Consider the following 21,210-nt stretch of genomic DNA (forward strand, 5'->3'; position numbering starts at 1 on the left):
CCCCTATCCGTAATACATGAGCACTTGCCTATAAGTAACTCTGCACCCATATGGGCATGTAAGTGCTTTTTCATCGGGGTTTGTTGGCATTGAAGTGATCCATGAAGCCAGTATCTAAAAGGGGGGTTTTTAGAGTTGAGGGCTCATATCAAGTGAGGTTCAGTGCCAAGTGACCATAACTGCAAGATGTATACACATACATAATATGATCATTACATCCTGATGGATCTAATTGCCCAGAGCTTATACGTCCTAACTATTTTGTTCGACATATCAAACGGTCCCACGACCACGCTGCCCCCGAGTCCAGTAAGCTGAAGCGTGTGCCCGAAAGACGATGTAGAAGTACAGAGTCTCAAACAGGTACGGAATTGAATAATGAAATATGCGTGTTTCGGCTAGAGGACCACCATTTATATGTGGCCAGTGCTCTGGCTTGCGTACAGACGGCTCGCGGCGATGTCGGCATAAAAGACACCTTTGGACTTCGGAAAACCAGGCTTCTATCTGTCCAACAGGATGGTCCTGAGGAATACAGCATGATTCACAAGCTAGAACTTCTGCCAATCTATGTGACGACTTCCCAAGCCGTGGCAAATTGTCTGAACACACGACATAGGTCGGCAATCTACTCACCACCTTATTTTTGGTATGGCATGAAGCTGCTAGTATACGTGAAAGTCACGATCGCTTCAAGTTAAGAAAGTACACTGGAATGTGGTTGAACCCGTGATAGTTCTCCCCAACTAAGAGAAGGGTATTATACTCTTCTTCCTTGGCTGTGCTACCGGTCCAAGGAAGGCTAGTTTTCGAAAACACATAAGGAAAATTGATCTAACAATACATCAATATGATGGTCGTGGTAAGGTGTCAAGCATAGGCACATATACACCAGGTAGGTAAGTATGTGAGATCCAAAATCAACAGAGATGCGCACATCTGATGTAAGAAAAAGGTTTGCTTCACCAATACTTCCTGGGGAAGACAACACCTCGCTATCCTAATTGATCGCTCAGGACCAAGTCGGAAGCAACTGATATGCTGTAAGTGTAAGTGGCGATGCAGAGAATACTTGCGAAAAACATTTGTTATGGAGGGGCAGTAAGTGGAGATAAGATGCTTAGACAGGAACTGGAGAGGCAAGTAAGCAAACCCGAGTTCGGTTTTTCTTTTCCATGAACTGAACATTCATGGAGTTATCCCTTGCTGATTGCTTCTTCTACTCTTCGAAAACTGACACTACCTAGTTTTTATATAGATATATACATGTAGTATCTAGAGGGCTTTTCTATTCTTAAAGTCCCATAGTTTGGGCACATCCCAAGCGGGAAAGAGTTCAGCGCCTAGTTCTAGCTAGCTCCAACCTGGCTGGCACATGGCGTACTGCTTTTTTTGCACGCATCAATATACAGCCTAGCCATGGATTATGTGAGTATCAATACTACGATATCTTGTCTCGCACTAAGCATTGTCTTGGATCAATTGCTGTAACGTCCATCGGCTGAGAAACGAACTCGAGACCTCAAGCCACCGCACCGATGGAGCTTTAGTCATCCGACACCGTTGATCATGTGGGGCATCGGTAATCTGTATAAGCGATGAGCTAATCGTCCATAAGCAAGACAACGGCGCTAATAGACAGAAAAACCCGCGTCATAGTGTGGAAAGATCACCGAATGGCATGATAGCTCGCTCATGCTTGAAATGCGCAACATGTTACTATTTATTCATGATTTCCAATAGGGGCTGAATTCTAGGTCATCTCTTTTCAAGCATCACTCATCTCTTACTTAGCCTTTCAACCCAGAATCAACACGTGCTTTCCAGAACCGCGTCTGGAGCTGTATATATGAGGGGTGCAATCCTACTGTCCTCCTTTCTGGTGGTTTCAATCTCCATACTCCTATACAACTCAAGCACAATCGCATCCTTTTTCAAAGAGGTATTTTCCAAGAATAGTTCTCTGCCTTCTGTATCGCAGGAAGTAGAAGTAACGCCAGCCGAGATCACCGCCACATCTGATCTCAAGCCTGTCCCCACGGATATACACGCCACAAATCCATCGGAGTCTATGAACGCGGTCAAGAACGCCATGTCTAAGACTTTCTCCCACGCGAAGTTGACGCCGCATCGCTCGGCCACTCGCGGCCACTCAGACCATGGCTGGCTGAACACCTACCATAGTTTCTCGTTTGCCGACTGGTATGATCCTCGCTTCACCCACTTCGGCTCGCTTCGGGTGCTGAACGAGGACCGCGTCAAGCCCGGCACCGGGTTCCCCACGCATCCCCACGCGAACTTTGAGATTTTCTCGTACATCCTGTCTGGCGAGCTGACTCACCGCGACTCCATGCTGCAAAAGGGCAGCGAAGGTGGCCAGTCGGATAAGTTCTACAAAATGAACCGTGGCGATGTCCAGTTCACCACCGGTGGAACTGGCATCGCCCATTCAGAGTTCAACGAGCACCGCAAGGACACCGTCCACTTCTTGCAGATCTGGGCCATCCCGTGGAAGCGAGGCCTCCCCCCCGCGTTACCACACCCGCAACTTCCCCGAGGAGGACAAGAAGAAGGCGTTCGTGCCGATCCTGAGTCCGCTCAAGGGCGGGCCCGAGGCGACGTCCGAGGAGGAAAAGAAGGCCGAGCCGCGGATTCCGAACACCATCCCCATCCATGCCGACTTTGTCATGGGAGCTGGCATCATTGCCCCTCAAAATAAGTTCGAGTGGATCGTTGGTGCCAATGCCCACTGTCAACCCCAAGCGAAAGGTCTTCGTTCACGTTCCCATGACGAAGGGTGGCAAGGCGAAGGTCAGACTCGATGGTCGGGAGGAAGTTTACAGCGAGGGAGATGGGGCTTTCATCGATAACCTGCAGGCTGGTGACAAACTCTCTGTTGAAAGTGTTGGCGATGCCGAAGCTGAAGTTATCGTGCTTGATACCGAGTAGGGAGGCATTCTGCCAAGAAAGGAGGTCAGCATGCGCATATAAGAGTGGAAATTTGCATATAAAATAAAGCGAACTGTACATAGGATGAATTGATGACTATATTAGAGCCAATGTTCTGTTACTTCCATCAAGTCAAGCTGTTCGTGATTAATTGCCGTGGCTGTATAGCGGATAGGACCATATATCACGGCACAGAAACCTCTTCGAGAAGGGAATAGTCTCAATAATCATGAGGCCGGCCACTCGCACCAGTCGGGCTCCGAACCTACATGCTCACAGACTGATGAGTCTTACCGGAGTCATGACCTCGTGACATGGGAAATTTGAATCCAAAAAAGCCGCTTCAGCCGTTTCCAATGTATTTGATACCAAGCAAGACCGTTGAGACGGGTCTGCAATTGCCCTCGCGAACTCCACATCAACTCCATATGGGCGACTGCTGCCTAGAGTTTCATTTATCATGACTGCCGGATTACTGGCGAACTTCTAATACACAGGCCAAGGAGCGGACTCGATGTTGTATCATTACCTTGCAAAGAGAAAATGCCAATTCTTTGCTGCCTTCCTGTTATTACACTCGTGAGGTATGTAGTACACCGAGATTGGAGCGGTCTTTCCACTAAGCTGGTCGCCGGACAGAATGAGGGGAATATGGAGAGTCTATAACATTTATACGAAGCAGCCAAATCCTCGTGCCGACGAAAATATCCAATATCGATCTTGCGTCGATGAAGCTAATACAGCTAATCTGGCGGGATCACACCCGGAACCGGTGGGACTTCTTCACGATATCGAAGGCGATGGGCCCACACAGGGCTGGGAAGATAATCCCTTGTACATCATAGAAGTTGGTTGTAATACCTTGACTGCAGGTAGAGGGCATTTCTCGTCCAGTCGGAAATGCTAGCGGCCCAAATGGGCATTCCCTTCGTCTGAAGTCGAACGATTTCTGTGATTGCCCCCGCAAGTGCGCAGGGACTAAGCCGAACGTGCTACTTGGGCCGAGGAAAGTACCGTAGGCAACAAGCCGTGCCGCAAAAAGGATGTTTCCTCATCAGTGAAGTCGAGCAGTCCAGTGCAGCCTCATGGATGTATTTTTCTTTTACTGCAGTGTTTTCATGTGGTAAATTGTAGCACCGACAATTGCGGGCCCCATCTTCCAGGATCGTTCGGGAGATGTGGGAACGACTGGTACTCCGGAGACTGACACAATATCTCGGTACTGGAGTATGGGAGGTTCGTGGGCTGGAATAAGTACTTCTTGTTTGAGGGAGCATACCTATCCTTAAGAACAAATGGACAGCACTAGTTCGTTCTGGCCAGTAAAATAGCATGTTCATAATGAAGCTGAATGGGCTGCATTAGGACTCATGGCTACGGCGTAGCAACAGACTGCATGGTGCTTTGGGCTTCGCTTGATGGGATCCTGAGTCGACATGGAAATGAATGATAACAGGTATTATGATTGTAATCAGAAATATATCCAGCAAAGCTAACCGCACGCGCTGTTGGAACCCCAGCTTGTGTGCCTACATTAGGTAGGCAACAGCAGCTCCGAGGCAAACACCCAATTGCAGAAGACACCATCAGGTTAACATGCCATATTGGGTGTAAGGCACAATCAATAAGGCCAAGGAAAGCGAGCTTGATTCACGCTTGGCAGGCTGTGCCCCGGCGAAACTGCCTGGGCACATTCGGCGCATCATTGAGTCAGGCCGGGCGGGGTTCCAGATCGCTTTCATACTACTCCATCAAATGGATTTTATGACGGCAACATCGCAGAAAAGGCGCAGCCAGACAACAATGTAATTTCTGCACTGCAGTTAGTAGGAGACGGCGGTGGAGTCCATCACAGACTTGGAGTGACGGCATCGTATTAGGAGAACAAGTTCTTCAGCTCTCTCAGCTGCTCAGGGCATTCGTCCGATAGCGACAAGAAAGTGCAGTGCCTAGCCTCAACAGGAGAAAAAAAAACCAGCGGACCGGAATAGCTATGGCGCGATGGACGAACATATCGTCAATCCACGATTTCGCAGCGATGATCCCTTCCATCCTAGCTCTCAGACTCCTGTCAACCCCATCGAACAAGCTTAGGACGAACGACTTCATTAAACGAAATTGGCAGAGATCAGCTTGCGCGCGGTTTATACAGGGATCCGGCTGAGGTGTGGTGGATCTAGACTCGAGGCTAAACTGGAGAGCGACTGGCTGAACCGGACGTCTGGTGGAGATAAACCACCATTGGCAAACTACCAGCACAAGCAAAGGCACAAGTACGTCTACGCGTGGGTGGCCCTCTTCGCATCTGCATCTGGCCAAGCATCGACCTGGCCAATGGTGAGTGCTGGGCTGGAGAAGCATGCAACTATTGAGCGACGCTAGAAGCTGTCCCTGACATTAGTGCCCTTTCCCGATTGTGGTAGAGGCTGGTGCCATGCCCCGAACTAGCCTCGAGCAGACCACTCTAGCACTACAAACATGTATACCACCAACGACTATCAGGCCCACCATCGCCATGTTAGAGGCACGCGGCTGCAGGTACAGCGAGCGGCTAGCCCTACCGGTCCTTTCTAGGCGACGTAGGTCAGCTTGTTTTTTGGCCCTGTAAGTGGGAAAGAAGAGAGGCCCCCTTTCGAGGTTCATTTGGGCAGGCTCCATAGAGACATCGAGAGCGCGATGGACTGTCTACATCCAAATCTGGCCGAGGAGAGGGGAGATTCGAGGCGTGAATCGCCCAGCTGACGGGGCCTCGGGGCGATGAGGCTTCTTCATACTTGAAGGCTCCGATGTCACCCTCTTCCGGTCTTTCTTTTCTCTCTTCTCTCTCACCACCACACGGCACTTGACAAGACACGGTCTGACAGCCAGCCGTTGCAACCAATCTGGTTCGCGTCCTTTCGTTGGTCCTCGATAACTGCACTCATTCTACACGGCCTTCTGCCCAATCACAATCCTTAATTAGTATTATAATACCCCCTTAATTCTCACCCAAAATGCACTTCAAGAAGTCGATCGTTGTGGCCGCTGCCACCGCTGCCCCGGGCCTGGCAACTTACACCAAGGACTACAAGGTCAACACCTACTTTGTAGGCCTCCACTATGTCTTTAATATCTGATAGCAGCCTACTCACCTCTACATTTAGGGACAAGCAAATAACTATGCCGGTGACGTCGACACCCTTGGCCAGTACTGCAAGTCTGCCAGCATCGACTACATCACCCTTGCCTTCGTGAACAACTCCCGGAGCATGGTATGGGCTTCCCCGGAACCAACTTCGGTTCCCACTGTGCTGCCACCGTCTACACCACCGGGTGCCAGCAAGAAGCCCAGCAAGCTTCTTACTGGTTGCAACTTCATCAAGGACGACATCAAGCTGTGCCAGAACCTTGGCAAGAAGGTCTACCTCTCCATTGGTGGTGAGATGAATGCCGCAAGCAACTATGCCATCTCTTCTGTCAAGGCTGGCGAGGACTTTGCTCAGCAGATGTTTGACATCTTCGGACCCTACAACAAGAACTACAAGGGTCCGCGTCCTTTTGGCGAGTTGGCTATGGACGGTTTCGACTTCGACATCGAGGTCAAGTTCCCGAACCAAGACCCCTATGTTGCCATGGTCGACAAGCTCCGATGCCTCATTCGGGACAACAAGGCCGGCATCATCCTTTCCGCTTCCCCTCAGTGCCCTATGGACACCGCACACTTCCAGATGGACTCGATCCTGGCCAAGGCTCAGTTCGATAAGCTCTTCATCCAGTTCTACAACAACCCTGCCTGTGCTGCCACGAACCCGCTCAACTTCAACTTCAACAAGTGGATCCAGTACATCTCGAACAAGCCTAGCAAGAATGCCGAGCTGTACATTGGACTTCCTGGAAGCACCAAGGCTGCCAGCTCTGGCTACCTTAACCCCACTGAGGTCAAGGACCTGATCTGCGATTACAAGCACAGCAAGAACTTTGGTGGTGTTTCGCTTTTTGATGCCTACTATGCCTACCACAACGAGGATTGCGAGGGCGAGACCTACTACGATGTAGTCAAGAAGGCTCTCACCTGTGGTGGCTGCAAGGGCGATATCTGCGCTCCCAAGCTCACTACCACTACAAGCGCCACTCTGCCTACATCTTCGTTGCCTGCTGTGACCAGCGCTACTTCGTCCGCCGCCGTCATCACTTCGTCTTCATCAGCTGATGTAGTTTCCACTACCTCGTCGTCGGATGCGGACTCCACGACCATCACCGCTTCAGCCTCGGTTACCGACTCTGCTTCCGCCACCCAGTCTGCCAGCTCCACCTCGTCTGATGAGGAGGAGGATTGCACCGACGAGCCCACTGCCAGCCAGTCTGCGACTGCCAGCGCCTCAGCTTCCATTACGTCCATGACCTCGGATCTCCCCACGATCACTGCCAGCGCTTCTGTAAGTGCATCTGCCAGCACCACTGAGGAGGAGGACTGCACAGATGATGTCTCGGCCACTCAGTCCGCCTCTGCTTCTGCCAGCGCGACTGCGTCCTTCTCAGCATCTGCCACTACCGAATCTGATTCTTACTCGGTGTCTGCTACCGATTTCTCGGCTTCGGCTACTGACTCGGCCACCGAATCTTTCTCGGCATCGGCTACTGATTTCTCAGCATCGGCTACCGACTCTGGTTCGGCCACTGCCTCATCCACCGATGATATGCCCCTTCCCACTCCCGTCGCGACTGATTCTGCTACCTTCTCGGCATCTGCCTCCGGCTCTGCCAGTATCAGCGCTACCGCGTCTGCTAGCGGCTCGTCCACCGATGACATGCCTCTTTCCACTCCCGTCGCAACTGAGACTGGTTCCGATAACGGCCCTAGCGGAAGCGCTTCTACCTCCGGCTCCGTTTCAGCCACCGGCCCTGCTAGCGCCAGCGCTACCGCGTCTGGCTCGACCACTGCCTCATCCACCGATGACATGCCCCTTCCCACTCCGGTCGCAACTGAGACTGGTTCCGACAACGGCCCAAGCGGAAGCGCTTCAGCATCCGGCTCTATCACCGGACCCGCGTCTGGCTCTGGCTCGGCGTCTGCCACCAACACTGCCGCATCCACCGGTGCGACCCAGACTGGTGCTAACGGAAGCACTACCACCCCTGGCTCAGGCTCAGGCTGGGCACCACTGGCATGACCACTGGCGGCGACGCTGCTTCAGCTGGAGTTACCAAGACCACGGTAAGTGACTCTCGGGGTTTATTCCTTCCTATTCCAGCCATTATTCCTCGTTATCCCAGTGTCTCAAGGGGTCGATGCACCGTTCATTCGAGAAGTTGCCTCTATTCCCTCCTGAGACATCCTGTTTATTCCAAAAAGAGTAATACTAACGCCGAAAAAGATCACATATACCATCTCTAGCTGTGCCCCGACGGTTACAAACTGCCCTTACGGAAGCATCACATCTACAGTTGTACCCGTAACGACTAGCCCCCTTGCCATGACTACCTCCACTGTGTCGACGACGAGGTAAGCATCGTGCCTATACGCTTTGCGCACTTACATTTGACTAACATAGCTTTTTAAGAATTTACACCATCACCAGCTGTGCCCCAACCGTTACCAACTGCCCGGTTGGCGCTGTAACCACGGAGACTATCGCGCTCTACACGACTGTTTGCCCCGTTTCCGGTCAGCAGCAGCCCACTAAGGCTACTGGCACCACGGCTGTTCCCACTTCCCCCGCTGGTGGCAACGGTAGCAACAACGGTAGCAACGGCTCCAACAACGGCAGCAACAGTGGCTCCAACAACGGCAACAACGGTAGCAACGGCTTCAACGGTAGCAATGGCAGCAACGGCTCCAACGGTAGCAATGGTTCCAACTCTGGCAAGCCTGCCACGACATATGGTTCCAACGCTGCTGGCTACGCTGTTGAGTCCCCCAAGCCCGTTCAGGCGACAACCATTATTGCCGTCTACCCTCGGCTAAGAACAACGGTACCGCTGTCGGCACTGGCTTCTACTCCGTTACCGCTAAGCCCACTCCCTCGGCCTGCTCCGGACCTGGCTGCCCTGGTACCCCAAGGCCACTACCCCCGCGACTGCTGGCTCTGCCAAGACCGCAGCCTTCTCCCTGGGCAGCCTTCTCGTTGCCGCTGTTTTCCTCTTTTAAGAGAGGTTGGTGTAGCGAGGTCAATTTCATGTAAATAATTTAGCGTGTACTTAACCTCAGATTAATTACTATACTTTGAGTTATTACTCGAATCCATTATTTTGTTAACTCACAAAATTGTTTTCCCCAATGGAAGGCCAGTATGAAGGTCAAATACTTGTGAATGCACTCTTCGAGCGCTGAAAAGTCATCATCTGAAGTGCCTTGTGATGGCATACCTAGGACGCTACTATCTACAGGTGCTAACCAGGTACACTGCCCGAGTGTTCTTATACAGTCCCTAAACAACATTTCCTTCGGTTGCTGGTAAGTTTACTTTCTGACCTTCATGGCCGTTTCCTGCTGCTTGTCGATTTTGCAGGCTATCCAACTCCACCTCCATCTGCCCCGGCTCTGCCTCCACCTCTGTCCTTCCACGTTGCAATGGCTGCAGCTCTCGCGGGTGGGCGAGCCAGAGGCCGAGTGCCAGAAGCGCGAACAGGGAACGCCGCGAGGTACAGCGGCAAGCCCAGCCACTGCCTTCCTCCCTGCTGCTGCTGCTCCTCGCTGTTGCGCAGGCCCGCGTCCAGGAGGCCCGACAGGAACAGTCCGAAGACCAGGAACCCGGTCTGCTCCACCACGGCGAGTAGCCCGAAGAAGCGGCCCCTGTGCGCCGGCTCCACGAGGCGCGCCAGCACCGCCCGTGCCAGACCGGGGACGGGCGCGCCCAGTGTGAAGACCACGGTGCCCGCGATGGTGCCGCGCGAGGTCGAGGCGGCGGCCAGGATCACGGCGCCGAGGATGGGGAAGAGTGCGAAGATGCGGGCGAGGTCGAGGTCCCGGTATAGGGGGTGTTGTTGAGATGGCGAAGACGTGGTAGTAGCAGCAGCCGTGGTTCCGGTCCTGCCGCGGTGGTGGAGACGAGGAAGATGGGGGCGGTTGTAGAAGAGCAGGAGAGGCGGCAGCAGGACCAGCAAGGCGAAGATGGTGGCGCCGGCGCGCACGGCGACGAGCGTTGAAGAGGCGGCGAGGCTGATTGAGTAGCGGAAGGGTGCGGTGCGCGATAGGATCGACGCAATGGTGGTGGCGAGGGGCATGGTAAGCGCCGCCGCCGGGGTCAGAAGCCAGATAGCGGTACTGCTCCTGTTGCGGCGGAGATGGCTCAGGAACTCTCTGAGCTCAGCGAGGGTGGGGAGTATGTTCTGTCGCTCCCTTGCAACGGCGAGGCAGGGAGCCGTTTCAGCGTTTCTGGAGCAGGAGGAGGAGTACGGTCCCCACCACAGTGAGACATAGTCCGAGTGCTAGGGGAGACCAGGCCGATGCCGACATCAAAGACGGGGTGCTGACGGCTGCCACGATCTCGGCGAGAAGCACGCTGCAGATCGCGATCTGGAATGATATAGTTCTGCAAGTTGCGGCCTGCGTCAGACAGGGTCTCAGGGGCTTCACGGGTTATATATAGGGGGTTTGTATTGTACTCACCGCCAGCGGTCAATGGTCACGTCGGATATGATAGTGAAAACCATAGCCTCTGCGACGCCGAGCCCGCCCCCGATGAAGAGAACAAGCCCGGCAACAGACACTGTCTCCACGGAGATGAAAAAGGACGACACCCTCATAGCCAAGCCTATCGAGGCTAATTGGAAGAATGTTATCCCCATCAGGCTGAAGAAAAGACGGATCTGCGGCCAACGATATCCGCCATGGCACCGTAGATCAGCGCGGTAAGGATTGCTGGAAAAGGGGGATGTTATCAGTTTTAAGGGCTCCATGAATGGCTACCTGACGCGCTTTCAGAACCGGCCTTCACATACCTGGAGCCGATGCGGTCAAAGTTGATAGCATCTGGATTGCGTTGACCCCGCGAACCACCGAGACGGTTTGGCATTGCTCGGGGTGAGGGAGTCGGGGTCGACTCCCGGATTCCGCCGAAGACAGACAAACTCCTGGACGAGGGATAGAGACGGAATATCGTAAGGGTCAAGCCCATCTGGGCAAGAAAGACGATGACGGCCAGAATGCCCACAACCCACACCGGTCTTTGGCGTAGGCTTTCGAGGTATCTCATGGTGATATTCTAGCGTGGTAGATCTTGTGAGCTTGATTTTTGGTTGTCTTTTTCCAAGTCAAAACAATGTTCATTTTCACAGGTGGAAAATACGGATTGTCGATCTCAAATAATAAGGCCCCCAGTAGGCGGAGAAGTATTGGGCAAATGCAGAAAAATCAACATCACGGTGCGATGACCAGTTGCTGCGTGAACCATAATATCACGACTAGTCGGTGGGAGCAAACGAGACTGGCCGGACGGTTTGAATTTCTCTACCAAATAAACATTCTACGATACGCACGACAATGTCGGCAGTCTGAGTCTACAACAGTAATGGGCCAGGTCTTTACAGATGTAGTGCCATGGCCAGCTTCTGAAGGTTGCCTGTTATTGTGTCAAAGTCACCGCAGACTACCTGGTAGGCCTGACTCTTGGATATGATAGGAAGCGCAGGCACAAGACGCTGAACAATATTTATAGGAATATGATGCTAATGCGAAAAATAGAGTCAAAGGCGTCCGCAGTGTCTATCAAGGCTCGTTGAATGTTTGCCTTGGTGCCTTTGTTGGTGGTGAGGGTGATTGACTGACTGACTGACTGACTCCCCAGGTATGACGTCAACACAGGCAGCGTCACTACAATGCCGCCACGACTTACGAGATGTATCCATGTATACGTCAATTTTAAAATGCCCCAGCATCTGGGCCTTTTCTGCACAGCATCCTCCACTAACCTGTCAGTGGCGTGCATAGTAGGACAGCCAGACAGATGGTTGTCACTTGTGCTGCTGAAAAATAGACCCCTGTCTGTCATAAGTATGTACTTGTACCTACCTAAATAAGATAATCCATTTAATTTCCGGGCTAAGCCTAGGCCCGATTTGGCAGGGGTGATCCGGGCCAAAGATCCGACGGATCACATCCACTCATCAATTCACATGTATCGATACATTGGCCCTTGCATCTCCATCTCCATCTCCATCCATCCATGGATGCTGAACAGACCATGTCACATCCGTCAACCCTCTTTCGGACATATTTACAAATATAAATCACCGTTGGACTGAACATGGGCCCGACACATGGAGAAGCTTGGATCACTGTTGGACAGAGAGTGATCGTCGCAATTGTCGGGGGAAGCTTATCTTTAGTCCATCGACCAAAGCCAGCTATGTAGCCAGTAGGTCACCAATTAGTCCAGTTAGGCAAGAAGGCGTCTCTGCTAAGACTTGAACTTGACTATCTTCCTTCTTTTTCAGCTCTTCAAAGCAGACTGGCTAATCCAAACTGCCAGTAGTACTATCGAAAAGGGGCAATCGGGGGCGTCAACTATTTTTGCGGCACCGCTCTGCTGATATCCTCCACTCTTGCAACTGGTCCTTCAACCCTCTTCATTGCCAAGGCCCATCCCCACCGTCCAGGCGGCAGAGACGGGCCTTCAGTAGGTTGTGCTGGAACATGCAATACTATTTGGACATTACCATGGGTGCAAAGAGAGTCTGGTCATCTGCTAGAGTGCCAGTTGCAGAAGCACTTGGAGCCGCAATGGCGCACAAACACTGAGCTTCAGCTCCATCATATTCCAGGCAACCTTGGGCTAGATGATGGCTGATGCAGGTAACTTGGGCGAACCACTCCCATCCTTGCAGTCTTGAAGTTCTGGAAGAGCCCGCGCGCGAATGAACGTCTCTCGCCTACGGGCGTTCCTAGCGAACCGCAGTCCCATCCAATCGCTAGTTCGATCCGTGTCAACACCACCCCATAGTCAGAGCCGGCGTGACAGCCAAATCTGGCGATACCTGCACGCTAGCTGTCCTTTCATAGGCAATCATCTCGCCTCTCAGTATGACTTATCACCCCCGACCAGTCATGGCACGCTTAGCACATAGTGGCCCCTCTCTGGAGTCGGTCTGGCCTCTCTGCAGTAGCAATTCTAGATGTACATACTGCTTCGGCCGAGTGCTGTGTAGTAAAATTGACCCGCCTGGACTAGGCAGCAAGAGATCCAGGAGGCGAGCTGAGGGTATGCGATGGTGTGTATGTGTGTGTCGATTTGAATAAGACCCCTTAGCCGCCCCGGATCTGCCTCGAGGACTTTTTCCTTGGCCACTCCGTTCGTCAACAAGCAAGCCCGAGCATCTTCGCGGCACACGACGTATCACACGTCATCCTTTCGTTAAATCCGAGCCCTTCGTTATATATAATACAATATACCATAGCCATAGCCATGGCTCCCTCCTCATTAATACCGTCGGCGTCGTCGCAGCTGCTTTGGTGGCCAGCACCAGTGCCACCAAGTCGTACAAGATTGCCGACAAGTACAGCCCGTCCAACTTCTACGACAAGTGGAACTTCGTGACGGTAAGATTTCATGTCTTGTATATACGACTTAGATGTGCCGACTAAAACTCATCTGGAACAGGTTGATCCCAACAATGGATATGTCGATTACCAGACCCAACAGGGTGCCAAGGACGCCAACCTGGTCCAAATCAACGACAATGATTTCTATCTCGGTGTCGACTACAAGACGGCCATGCCTCTATATTGGACGCAATACCGTGGACGTAAGAGTGTACGAGTGGAGAGTCAGCAAACCTACAACCACGGTCTCTTCATTGGCGATTTCTCTCACCTCCTAAGCCCACTTGCGGAACGTGGCCTGCCTTCTGTAAGTCATAGGACTTGCTTCTAGGATGACCGTCGGATGCTAATGGGAGGAATAGGGATGTTCGGATCCAAGGGTGAATTCGACTTCCTCGAGAACTGGAATGACCTGACCTTCAACCGTATCACGGCCCATGTCGGTCAACCTACTAACACTGGAGGTGCTTGCACCATCAAGCAAAGCGATATGAGCGCTCAGATAGTGACCACTAACTGTGCTGATATCGCACCTGGTCAATATGACTATCAAGCATGCTCGGCCAACTCTCAGGATGGCATCTACGGGTCTGATACGGGCGGTGTCTGTAAGTAATCTGAATTTGATCCGGACTACTGGAGTGTCCAAGTCGGCGCTAACTTTGGGTGAAGACGCAACGGAGTGGACTTCGGAATACATCAGGCTCTGGAGCTGGAAGGTTGCCCCTGCCGACATCCTCGCCGGCAACCCGGATCCTTCCAAATGGGGAATGCCCATGTTCCAAGTCAGCGATTGCAACATTGACAAGGCGTTCGCGGATCTGAAGTTCGTCTTGAACATCAACTTCTGCTCTGTCGCCAACCAGCCAGTAAGTCAGAGAAACCCAAGCCCCCGCTTTCTTTCTGCGCAGTCAAGCCTTGGTTGTTTGCCTACCCTTGACTAAAACGAGTCATCATACGTTCCGTGGATGAGCACCCCAACCCAATATATACATACTAATTGACCACTTTGCAGGACAAATGGGGTGCCGGTTGCTCAATGAGCACCGGAAAGGATACATGCATGGCATACGTCGCCGCGAACGGTGGCGATTTCCAGGATCTTCTTCAAGGTCAAGGGCATTTCCGTGTACCAGTTGGCCGAGGATGTCGCGCAGACCTCTACCACCAGCCCGACCTCTACTCCCGGCCAGACCTCTACTGCCGGCCAGACTTCCACCGCCGGTCAAACCTCCACCGCCGGCCAGACCTCTACCACCAGCTCCAGCATCAGGTATGTAGCCCATAGAGTTTATCTCGTCAAGTCCACAAAACGGCAGATCCTGACATAAGTGTACTGTGCAACAGCCCCTCCAGCAGTGACTCATCCTCTGCCGCTGGCTCTGCCTCGGGTTCGGCCTCGGCCCCTGCGTCAGTCTCTACATCCGATTCGGCCTCCGTCTCTGGAATCACTGCGAGCGACTCGTCTGCCACCGTGCCCACATCGAGTGTCACCACCCCTGCTGGCAACGAGCAGCAGTCCCTTTCCACGTCGGCATTCCCCACCTTGTCGCTCACTGAGGCGCCTTACAAGAACGGCTCCATGAGCTCTTCTCAGCTGAGCCTCACCCCCACTGTTGGACCGTCGTCGGGAATCACCTCTTCCGGAGCCCAGCCGACGGGGAGCCCAGTCGTCAGGCGTCCAATCTTCCGGTGTCCAGTCGTCCGGAGCCACGTCCATGACCACCTCGACAGTTTCCACGTGAGTTTCTTTCGGGTTTCTAACTTTAACTCCAAATATTATTATATTGAGTAAATCTAACATGATATGTTAGCACAAAAATTTCCACCATAACTTCCTGCGCCCCGACCGTTACCAACTGCCCAGTAGGGTCAGTGACCACCGAGACTGTAAGTACTATATGCTAATCATGCGATGTAATGGGGAGTTCAGCCTTACTGACTTGGTAATTGGAAGATTGCTCTCTACACTACTATCTGCCCCGTGTCTGGTATGACCGACGCGCCAAAGCCGACAACGATTTCGGCTCCAGCCTTCCTGACGCAGACTCAATACGTCACCAAGTAAGCGCTTTCCGTGGTTCCTGAGACTTGGGATATCTCCTCAAAGAGCATTATTAACGCTAATTTTTTAGGGTCTACACTATAACTTCGTGTGCCCCGACAGTGACGAACTGTCCCGTCGGCTCCGTGACCACGCAGGTCGGCACCACAACTAAGCTCATCCCTGTCGTCACCCCGACCGGCAAGGTCGACACGCCAGCGTCTACCACCGAGACAAAGACCGTCACACGTGTCTGGACCATCACCTCCTGTGCTCCGACTGTGACGAATTGCCCCGTTGGTTCCGTGACCACTCAGGTCCGCACCCAGACCACCGTCGTCCCCGTCGTCACCCCGGGCGGCAATGGCGGCTCCAACACTAAGAACAACGTCTACCCGGTCGTCGGCCCCAGCGGCGGCAACGGCCAGACGACCACCGTCCTCTCGACCGCGAAGCACACGCAGACCAACACCAAGTACATCCAGCTCGCCTCCGCTTCCGCGGCCGCTTCCTCCAAGCCCAGCACCAACGTCGGGACGGTCGTCTACGTCACCGCCGCCGTCGTGCCCGTCCTCCCCAGCGCGAACGCGGCCGTCAAGAACAACGGCACGACCAACGACACGACCAACGGCACGGCCGTCGCCACGCCGTCCAAGCCGGTCGCGGTGCCCGTTGGCACCCTGGCTGCCGGCTGCTCGGGCAGCGGTTGCAAGATCGCGGCCAGCGGTGCTATCCGCAGCGGTGCGACGAGCGCCGCTCTCGTGGTGGTCGCTGGTCTCTTCTTCGCTCTGGCTTTGTAGAGCTCGTAGTCACTGGACTTTCACCTCCATGTCTCGATGTCTTTTGGGGCTGTGACGATCTGTCATCGTCATAGCTCCCTTCTCTAATGGTTAATTTCTACATGTCCTATACTTTGGCCTATTTGTCCCATCTATAGTTGTTGTGTAGTGTAATATGCAAACACTGGATATCTCGACTTGACTGGAATATGAAAGAGTGTAGAAAGAGATGCGCCTGAGTTAAACTATTGGTGTGATGCGACACAACCCATGCTGGTAGAGGAGGCTGAGCGCTTGCATATGTAATAGACATATATGGTCTGTAGCCAATCAATGCTGTAACCCACTACAACCACGGGGTTCTCACATTTATCCGGAGGCCGTTCCCCTCAGACTCATTGCCACATGTTCCGTAGAGCGCCGGGGTCACCATAAAGCCTCGTTCTACCTTGATACGAACGTGGTCCATCGTCTTTCCAGAACTCAAGATGCGCGACGCAGCGGCAGGTACAGACGATATTCAATCAAACCAGCCTCAACGAAGCATATATGAAAGATGCAAGATTATCACAGATGCTGTGCAGGGTCTCGAGTTCGAGGACCACTAGAGCCAGCTCATCTCAGATGTCGCTGATCCCGGTCTTGCAATAAGCGAGATGGGACTGTCGGATACTTGCAAGTTCTGCCAAATGTTGCTCTCTATTGCCCCCCCCGAGGTTTAGTGCATCTCATGATGCGTGAATCGTCCAGACGGCATTGAGGATCTATTCTTCGGCCGCTATTTGCAAGCAACTTGGTTTCGACCGCTATCCCGCCAGAATGTACCATACTCCATACAGCCCGATCGGGCATGTTGGCCATGTTGATAGAGATAAGAAACGGTATCGGCCGCAGAGAGTCAAGCCAACAGTCGACTACTCGCTCGCTAAGGGCTGGATCGCATGCTGCAGAGAGAAACACCCGACGTGTTCTTCCTGCACAGTCCCGTCCTACGATGGATATCCGACTTCGTGTTATAGACTGCACCACGCGCCAGGTCGTTCGTGCACCAGATGCCTGTCAATATGTGGCATTGTCGTATGTTTAGGGGAGAGTAGAAGAGACGCACGAAGCAGGGAATCGGGGCCAGCAACCAAGGTTCCCTCTGGTTGTCCAGGACAGCATCGCCGTTACGCAAAAGCTTGGCTTTCGCTTTCTCTGGGTCGACCGTCATGTAAGTGCAGAAAGGTTTCTCTGATACGGCCTGCGGAGGCGTAGCCTACGGTTGACTGACATCGCCCAAGTGCATTAATCAGGACAATGCAGCCGAGAAACACGCCACGATCAACTCTATGCACCCTGTGTACGGCAAATCGCAGCTCACCATTGTTGCAGCTACTGGAGACAATGCCGAGTATGGCCTTCCCGGCGTAGGAAGCCGCAGAAGGAAAGAGCAAGGTTGTGTTACCGTTGGAAACCATAGCTTTGTCAACATGTTCCCAGATGCTCGCACGGCACTTCAACGGTCTAGATGGAACACCAGGGGTGGACCTTCCAGGAGGCTCTCCTGTCGAAACGGAGGCTCAATTTCACCGACCAGCAGATATACTTCCAATGCAACACCACGCATTATATGGAGTCCCTATGGTGGTCTGGCGACCTGATGGAAATAAGGGGGCCGCCTGGGCCAGGATTGAACTGGCCTCAACCCGCATCTCCAATTGATGCGGGCAAACTACCGAATCGATGAGCGACTTGATTTGCTAATGGACCTCATTCGCGATTATTCGCTGAAGAAATTCTCGTATGAAGTTGGTGTAATGCAGGCCTTTCTGGGAATACTCGGGTTGTTCTCTACTGGAGTAAACCCAGTCCATCATAAACCCAGTCCATCACATTTGGGGGGTGCCGGTTGTTCAAGTGGACGGACCAAATGAGGCCACTGCCCAACTGATGCTGGGATGTTGGTACCATGACGTACCGCGTAAGCGCCGAATGGGATTTCCCAGTTGGTCTTGGACTGGCTGGATTGACGGCATTGTGAGCCTGAGCCATACGACTCGTAGGCTGGAACCCTCGTATCGCCACAGAACCGAGATACGTGACGAGAGCGATGACGTTGGCACCGCTATAACTCTGGATCGTTTCATACACCAACACCAAGCATACGCGCCCTCACACGCGACCGGATCCCGCATCCTTCGGTTGAAGGTGTCCCACATGACCGAAATCACACTGAGATACGTCGACTGGAACGAAAGCCAGAAGCTCTGCGACAATTGCCCGCGCACTTACATGCCTAGATTGCCGAATCCAGACTTTACGCCAGGCTCGACGATGACGGGTCGCTCAGTCACGAGGCACTAAACGGCCAGACATTGCCGGCTTTCCAGGCCGACGGCAAGCGCTTCATGGTTCTGCGGCCGTGTGGCACCCACTATCAAAGAGTTGGGATATTCTTTTTAAGGGGTAGCTGCATTTTTGAGCAGCCGGACGGGTCATTGGGCTGGGCACCAGAGCAGAGGCAATTGAATGCTTCGATAACGACTGTGGCTTTAACTTTCACAAGACAGATATAGTTCTTGAATAACGTAGAGGTTTTCATCAATTGATTAGTCATTCAAATGATTGGTTGGTTAAAGGGCGCTTTGGCGGAGTGGTTAACGCGATGCCCTGCTATGTGTTTACATGCTTAGTCTAGGCATTTCCCTCGGGAGCGCAGGTTCGAATCCTGCAGGCGTCGACTTTTGGCGATGGAAAGTACTCGTACCTCTTTTTGAGGATTTTACTTTTAATTTGTACTTGAGAACCTACAGGTGATAGATAATTCCTTTTCTAATGACACCAAATGGAAGGTGATGGGGGAGATGAGATCCATTCGTTATGCGGGGTACCTGCCAATGCTATTTTTTAAATACAAAACCTGGCACATTTACTTATTCGAAATAAGGCCATCCATTGCATCTTAACCGTACTCCTCCCCACCATGGACAACATTTCTCAGGGGGGTAATGACTGGCTTCTACGAAGCAATCCGACCGTGGAAGTCCTCTATCGCATCCTTCACCATCCCGTGCACGTCGTAGTTCCAGATCTGGTAGAACCGCCGCGTGATCTCTTCGCCAAACTTGACCGGGTCGTCGCCGACGGGCTCGTACTGCCACTGGAACATCTCGCTGGCCTCCCGCGTCGCCTTGATCAGCCACTGCGTGCGCTCGTACCGGATGTCCTGGTACGCCGCGAGGGCCTTGTGCACGAGCTCCGACTTGGTGGCGGGCTTGCCGCTGCCGCCGTTGGTTCCTTCCGCGGGGAGCAACGCGTTGGTGGTGGCAACGGTGGGAGACAGCTGTTGATCCACGGCCTCAAGCAGCCCAGCGAGCGCCAGCGCGTCTTCCATGCCAAAGCCCGCCCCAGCCCCGAGATGCGGGCCGGTCGCGTGAGCCGCGTCGCCGGTGATGGCGATGCTGCCACGGGCGTAGTAGGGGGCCGGGTGCTCCAGCATGTCGAAGACGGCCCATTTGTCGAGGTCGTTGGGGAGCAGGTCCACGATGCCCCGGGCGCTGGGCTGCCAGTTCTCGAACGCCTTGACCGCGGCGTCCTTGGGCCCGAAGGCCGTGTGCTTGCCGTCGGGGGCCTGCCACGGCTCCGGATCCGACACCACGAGCAGCACGTTCAGGAACTCGCCGACCGGGTAGGTGATGGAGTGGGCGTTGGGGCCGTTGTACATGAACCTGGTCGATGCCCTGTATTTGCTGATTTGCTCGTAGGCCTTCTCCATGGGCACCAGGCCCCGGAAGCAGAACTTTTGTGTATACGAAGCCGCATACTCTTTGCCGACAAGAATGTCTCGGACACGCGATCGGATACCATCACAGCCGATGGCTATCGCTCATTAGTTTGATGTGGTACTTCTTTGGAACGCTCTCATCGACTCACCTATGTCCGTCATCTCACTGGTTCCATCTTTGAACTTCAGCTCGACCCTGCTTTCCCCGTCGTCCACGATGGAATCTATCTCCTTGCTGAACTTGACGTTCTCTGCCGGGAGCAGCTTGGCCAGCTCCTCGATGAAAGCCGACCTCCGGCATCCCTGGAAGCCCTGCTCGCCGACGTGCAGCTTGTAGATGACCTTGTCGCTCCCGTAGCCGTCGATCCACTGGAAGTAGTCCTCCCCGTTGGGCGTCGCAACGTTCTTGTAGGCCTGGTGTACGCGCGGGTCCAGCGCCTTGAGCGCCTCCTCGGCGTTGGGGCTAAAGCCGACGCCGGCCCCGATCTCCTTGATGCCGCTGGCCCGCTCGTAGACGGTGAAGTCGATGCCGCGCTTCAGCAGGCCCAGCGCGAGCGTGACGCCCGTGATGCCGCCGCCGATGACGGCGACGTGGAGTCGCGAGCTGCGGGTAGAGTCTGGAGGCGATATCATTTCTGCGTCTTTGGGGAACCCGGTCTGAGTTTGTTTGTGAGTGTGTGGCGCTGTCGTCGCCAGAACCAGATGATATGTGGTATCTCAGATGGCAGTACACCGCACCGAGATTCTTTCTACCAGTCGAGTCGCACTGTTATACAAAACATACACCTGGACATGCAGAGTTCACTTAGACGAACTGACATATGTCCGCGCAAGCTCGCGTGGTTCTTGGCCAATCGGAGAGTCGAATGTAGACTTGATCACCAGCTATCCTGGACACGATCAATCGATCAATAATGAAATCGATTTTCTGACCTTCAAATCTACGCACTCAGCCAGTGTCTATAGACACGCGGTACTAGCAAATGCCAGGCCGTCTCTTCATCAATTTTGAGGGGTTGAAGGATAGATTAGCAGGGCCATCGGGGTGTCCTGTGGGGTCGTCCATCCGGACCCCCGAGGTGCTAAGACAGGGTCCGATCATCTCGCTGGCTGTTCACTGGCTGCAGATTCGAGGGATCAATGCTCCAGCACT

The 21,210-nt window shown here is 53.4% G+C and overlaps 7 protein-coding genes across 7 annotated transcripts; 5 read left to right on the forward strand and 2 right to left on the reverse strand.

The window, feature by feature from the left end:
* Positions 1 to 2,092: 2,092 nt before the first annotated feature.
* PG994_010434 (uncharacterized protein) lies at positions 2,093 to 2,949 on the forward strand (the record flags this gene model as incomplete). The annotated part of the gene is made up of 2 exons (XM_066861843.1): positions 2,093 to 2,575; positions 2,770 to 2,949. 2 exons carry the CDS (start codon positions 2,093 to 2,095, stop codon positions 2,947 to 2,949), a joined length of 663 nt encoding a protein of 220 aa, XP_066710953.1.
* Positions 2,950 to 5,942: 2,993 nt separating this feature from the next.
* PG994_010435 (uncharacterized protein) lies at positions 5,943 to 8,047 on the forward strand (the record flags this gene model as incomplete). The annotated part of the gene is given in 3 exon segments (XM_066861844.1): positions 5,943 to 6,035; positions 6,093 to 8,025; positions 8,037 to 8,047. 3 exon segments carry the CDS (start codon positions 5,943 to 5,945, stop codon positions 8,045 to 8,047), a joined length of 2,037 nt encoding a protein of 678 aa, XP_066710954.1.
* Positions 8,048 to 8,402: 355 nt separating this feature from the next.
* Positions 8,403 to 9,076, forward strand: PG994_010436 (Concanavalin A-like lectins/glucanase; the record flags this gene model as incomplete). The annotated part of the gene is given in 3 exon segments (XM_066861845.1): positions 8,403 to 8,431; positions 8,490 to 8,979; positions 8,990 to 9,076. 3 exon segments carry the CDS (start codon positions 8,403 to 8,405, stop codon positions 9,074 to 9,076), a joined length of 606 nt encoding a protein of 201 aa, XP_066710955.1.
* Positions 9,077 to 9,438: 362 nt separating this feature from the next.
* Positions 9,439 to 10,152, reverse strand: PG994_010437 (uncharacterized protein; the record flags this gene model as incomplete). Its single annotated transcript, XM_066861846.1, has 1 exon — positions 9,439 to 10,152. One exon carries the CDS (start codon positions 10,150 to 10,152, stop codon positions 9,439 to 9,441), a length of 714 nt encoding a protein of 237 aa, XP_066710956.1.
* A 2,821-nt stretch (positions 10,153 to 12,973) lies between these two features.
* Positions 12,974 to 16,312, forward strand: PG994_010438 (uncharacterized protein; the record flags this gene model as incomplete). The annotated part of the gene is made up of 9 exons (XM_066861847.1): positions 12,974 to 13,008; positions 13,324 to 13,465; positions 13,527 to 13,779; positions 13,831 to 14,072; positions 14,119 to 14,337; positions 14,484 to 14,741; positions 14,988 to 15,209; positions 15,426 to 15,532; positions 15,604 to 16,312. 9 exons carry the CDS (start codon positions 12,974 to 12,976, stop codon positions 16,310 to 16,312), a joined length of 2,187 nt encoding a protein of 728 aa, XP_066710957.1.
* Positions 16,313 to 17,141: 829 nt separating this feature from the next.
* On the forward strand, positions 17,142 to 17,934 carry PG994_010439 (uncharacterized protein; the record flags this gene model as incomplete). The annotated part of the gene is made up of 3 exons (XM_066861848.1): positions 17,142 to 17,368; positions 17,429 to 17,504; positions 17,575 to 17,934. The coding sequence occupies 3 exons, from the start codon at positions 17,142 to 17,144 to the stop codon at positions 17,932 to 17,934; spliced, it is 663 nt and encodes a 220-aa protein (XP_066710958.1).
* Positions 17,935 to 19,292: 1,358 nt separating this feature from the next.
* PG994_010440 (salicylate hydroxylase) lies at positions 19,293 to 20,690 on the reverse strand (the record flags this gene model as incomplete). Its single annotated transcript, XM_066861849.1, has 2 exons — positions 19,293 to 20,152; positions 20,207 to 20,690. 2 exons carry the CDS (start codon positions 20,688 to 20,690, stop codon positions 19,293 to 19,295), a joined length of 1,344 nt encoding a protein of 447 aa, XP_066710959.1.
* Between the last annotated feature and the right edge of the window lie 520 nt (positions 20,691 to 21,210).

Source organism: Apiospora phragmitis (assembly GCF_038363925.1).
Source record: "Apiospora phragmitis strain CBS 135458 chromosome Unknown utg000010l:1.0-9815664.0:1.0-9183399.0, whole genome shotgun sequence".
NCBI classification, from domain to species: Eukaryota; Fungi; Ascomycota; class Sordariomycetes; order Amphisphaeriales; family Apiosporaceae; genus Apiospora; species Apiospora phragmitis.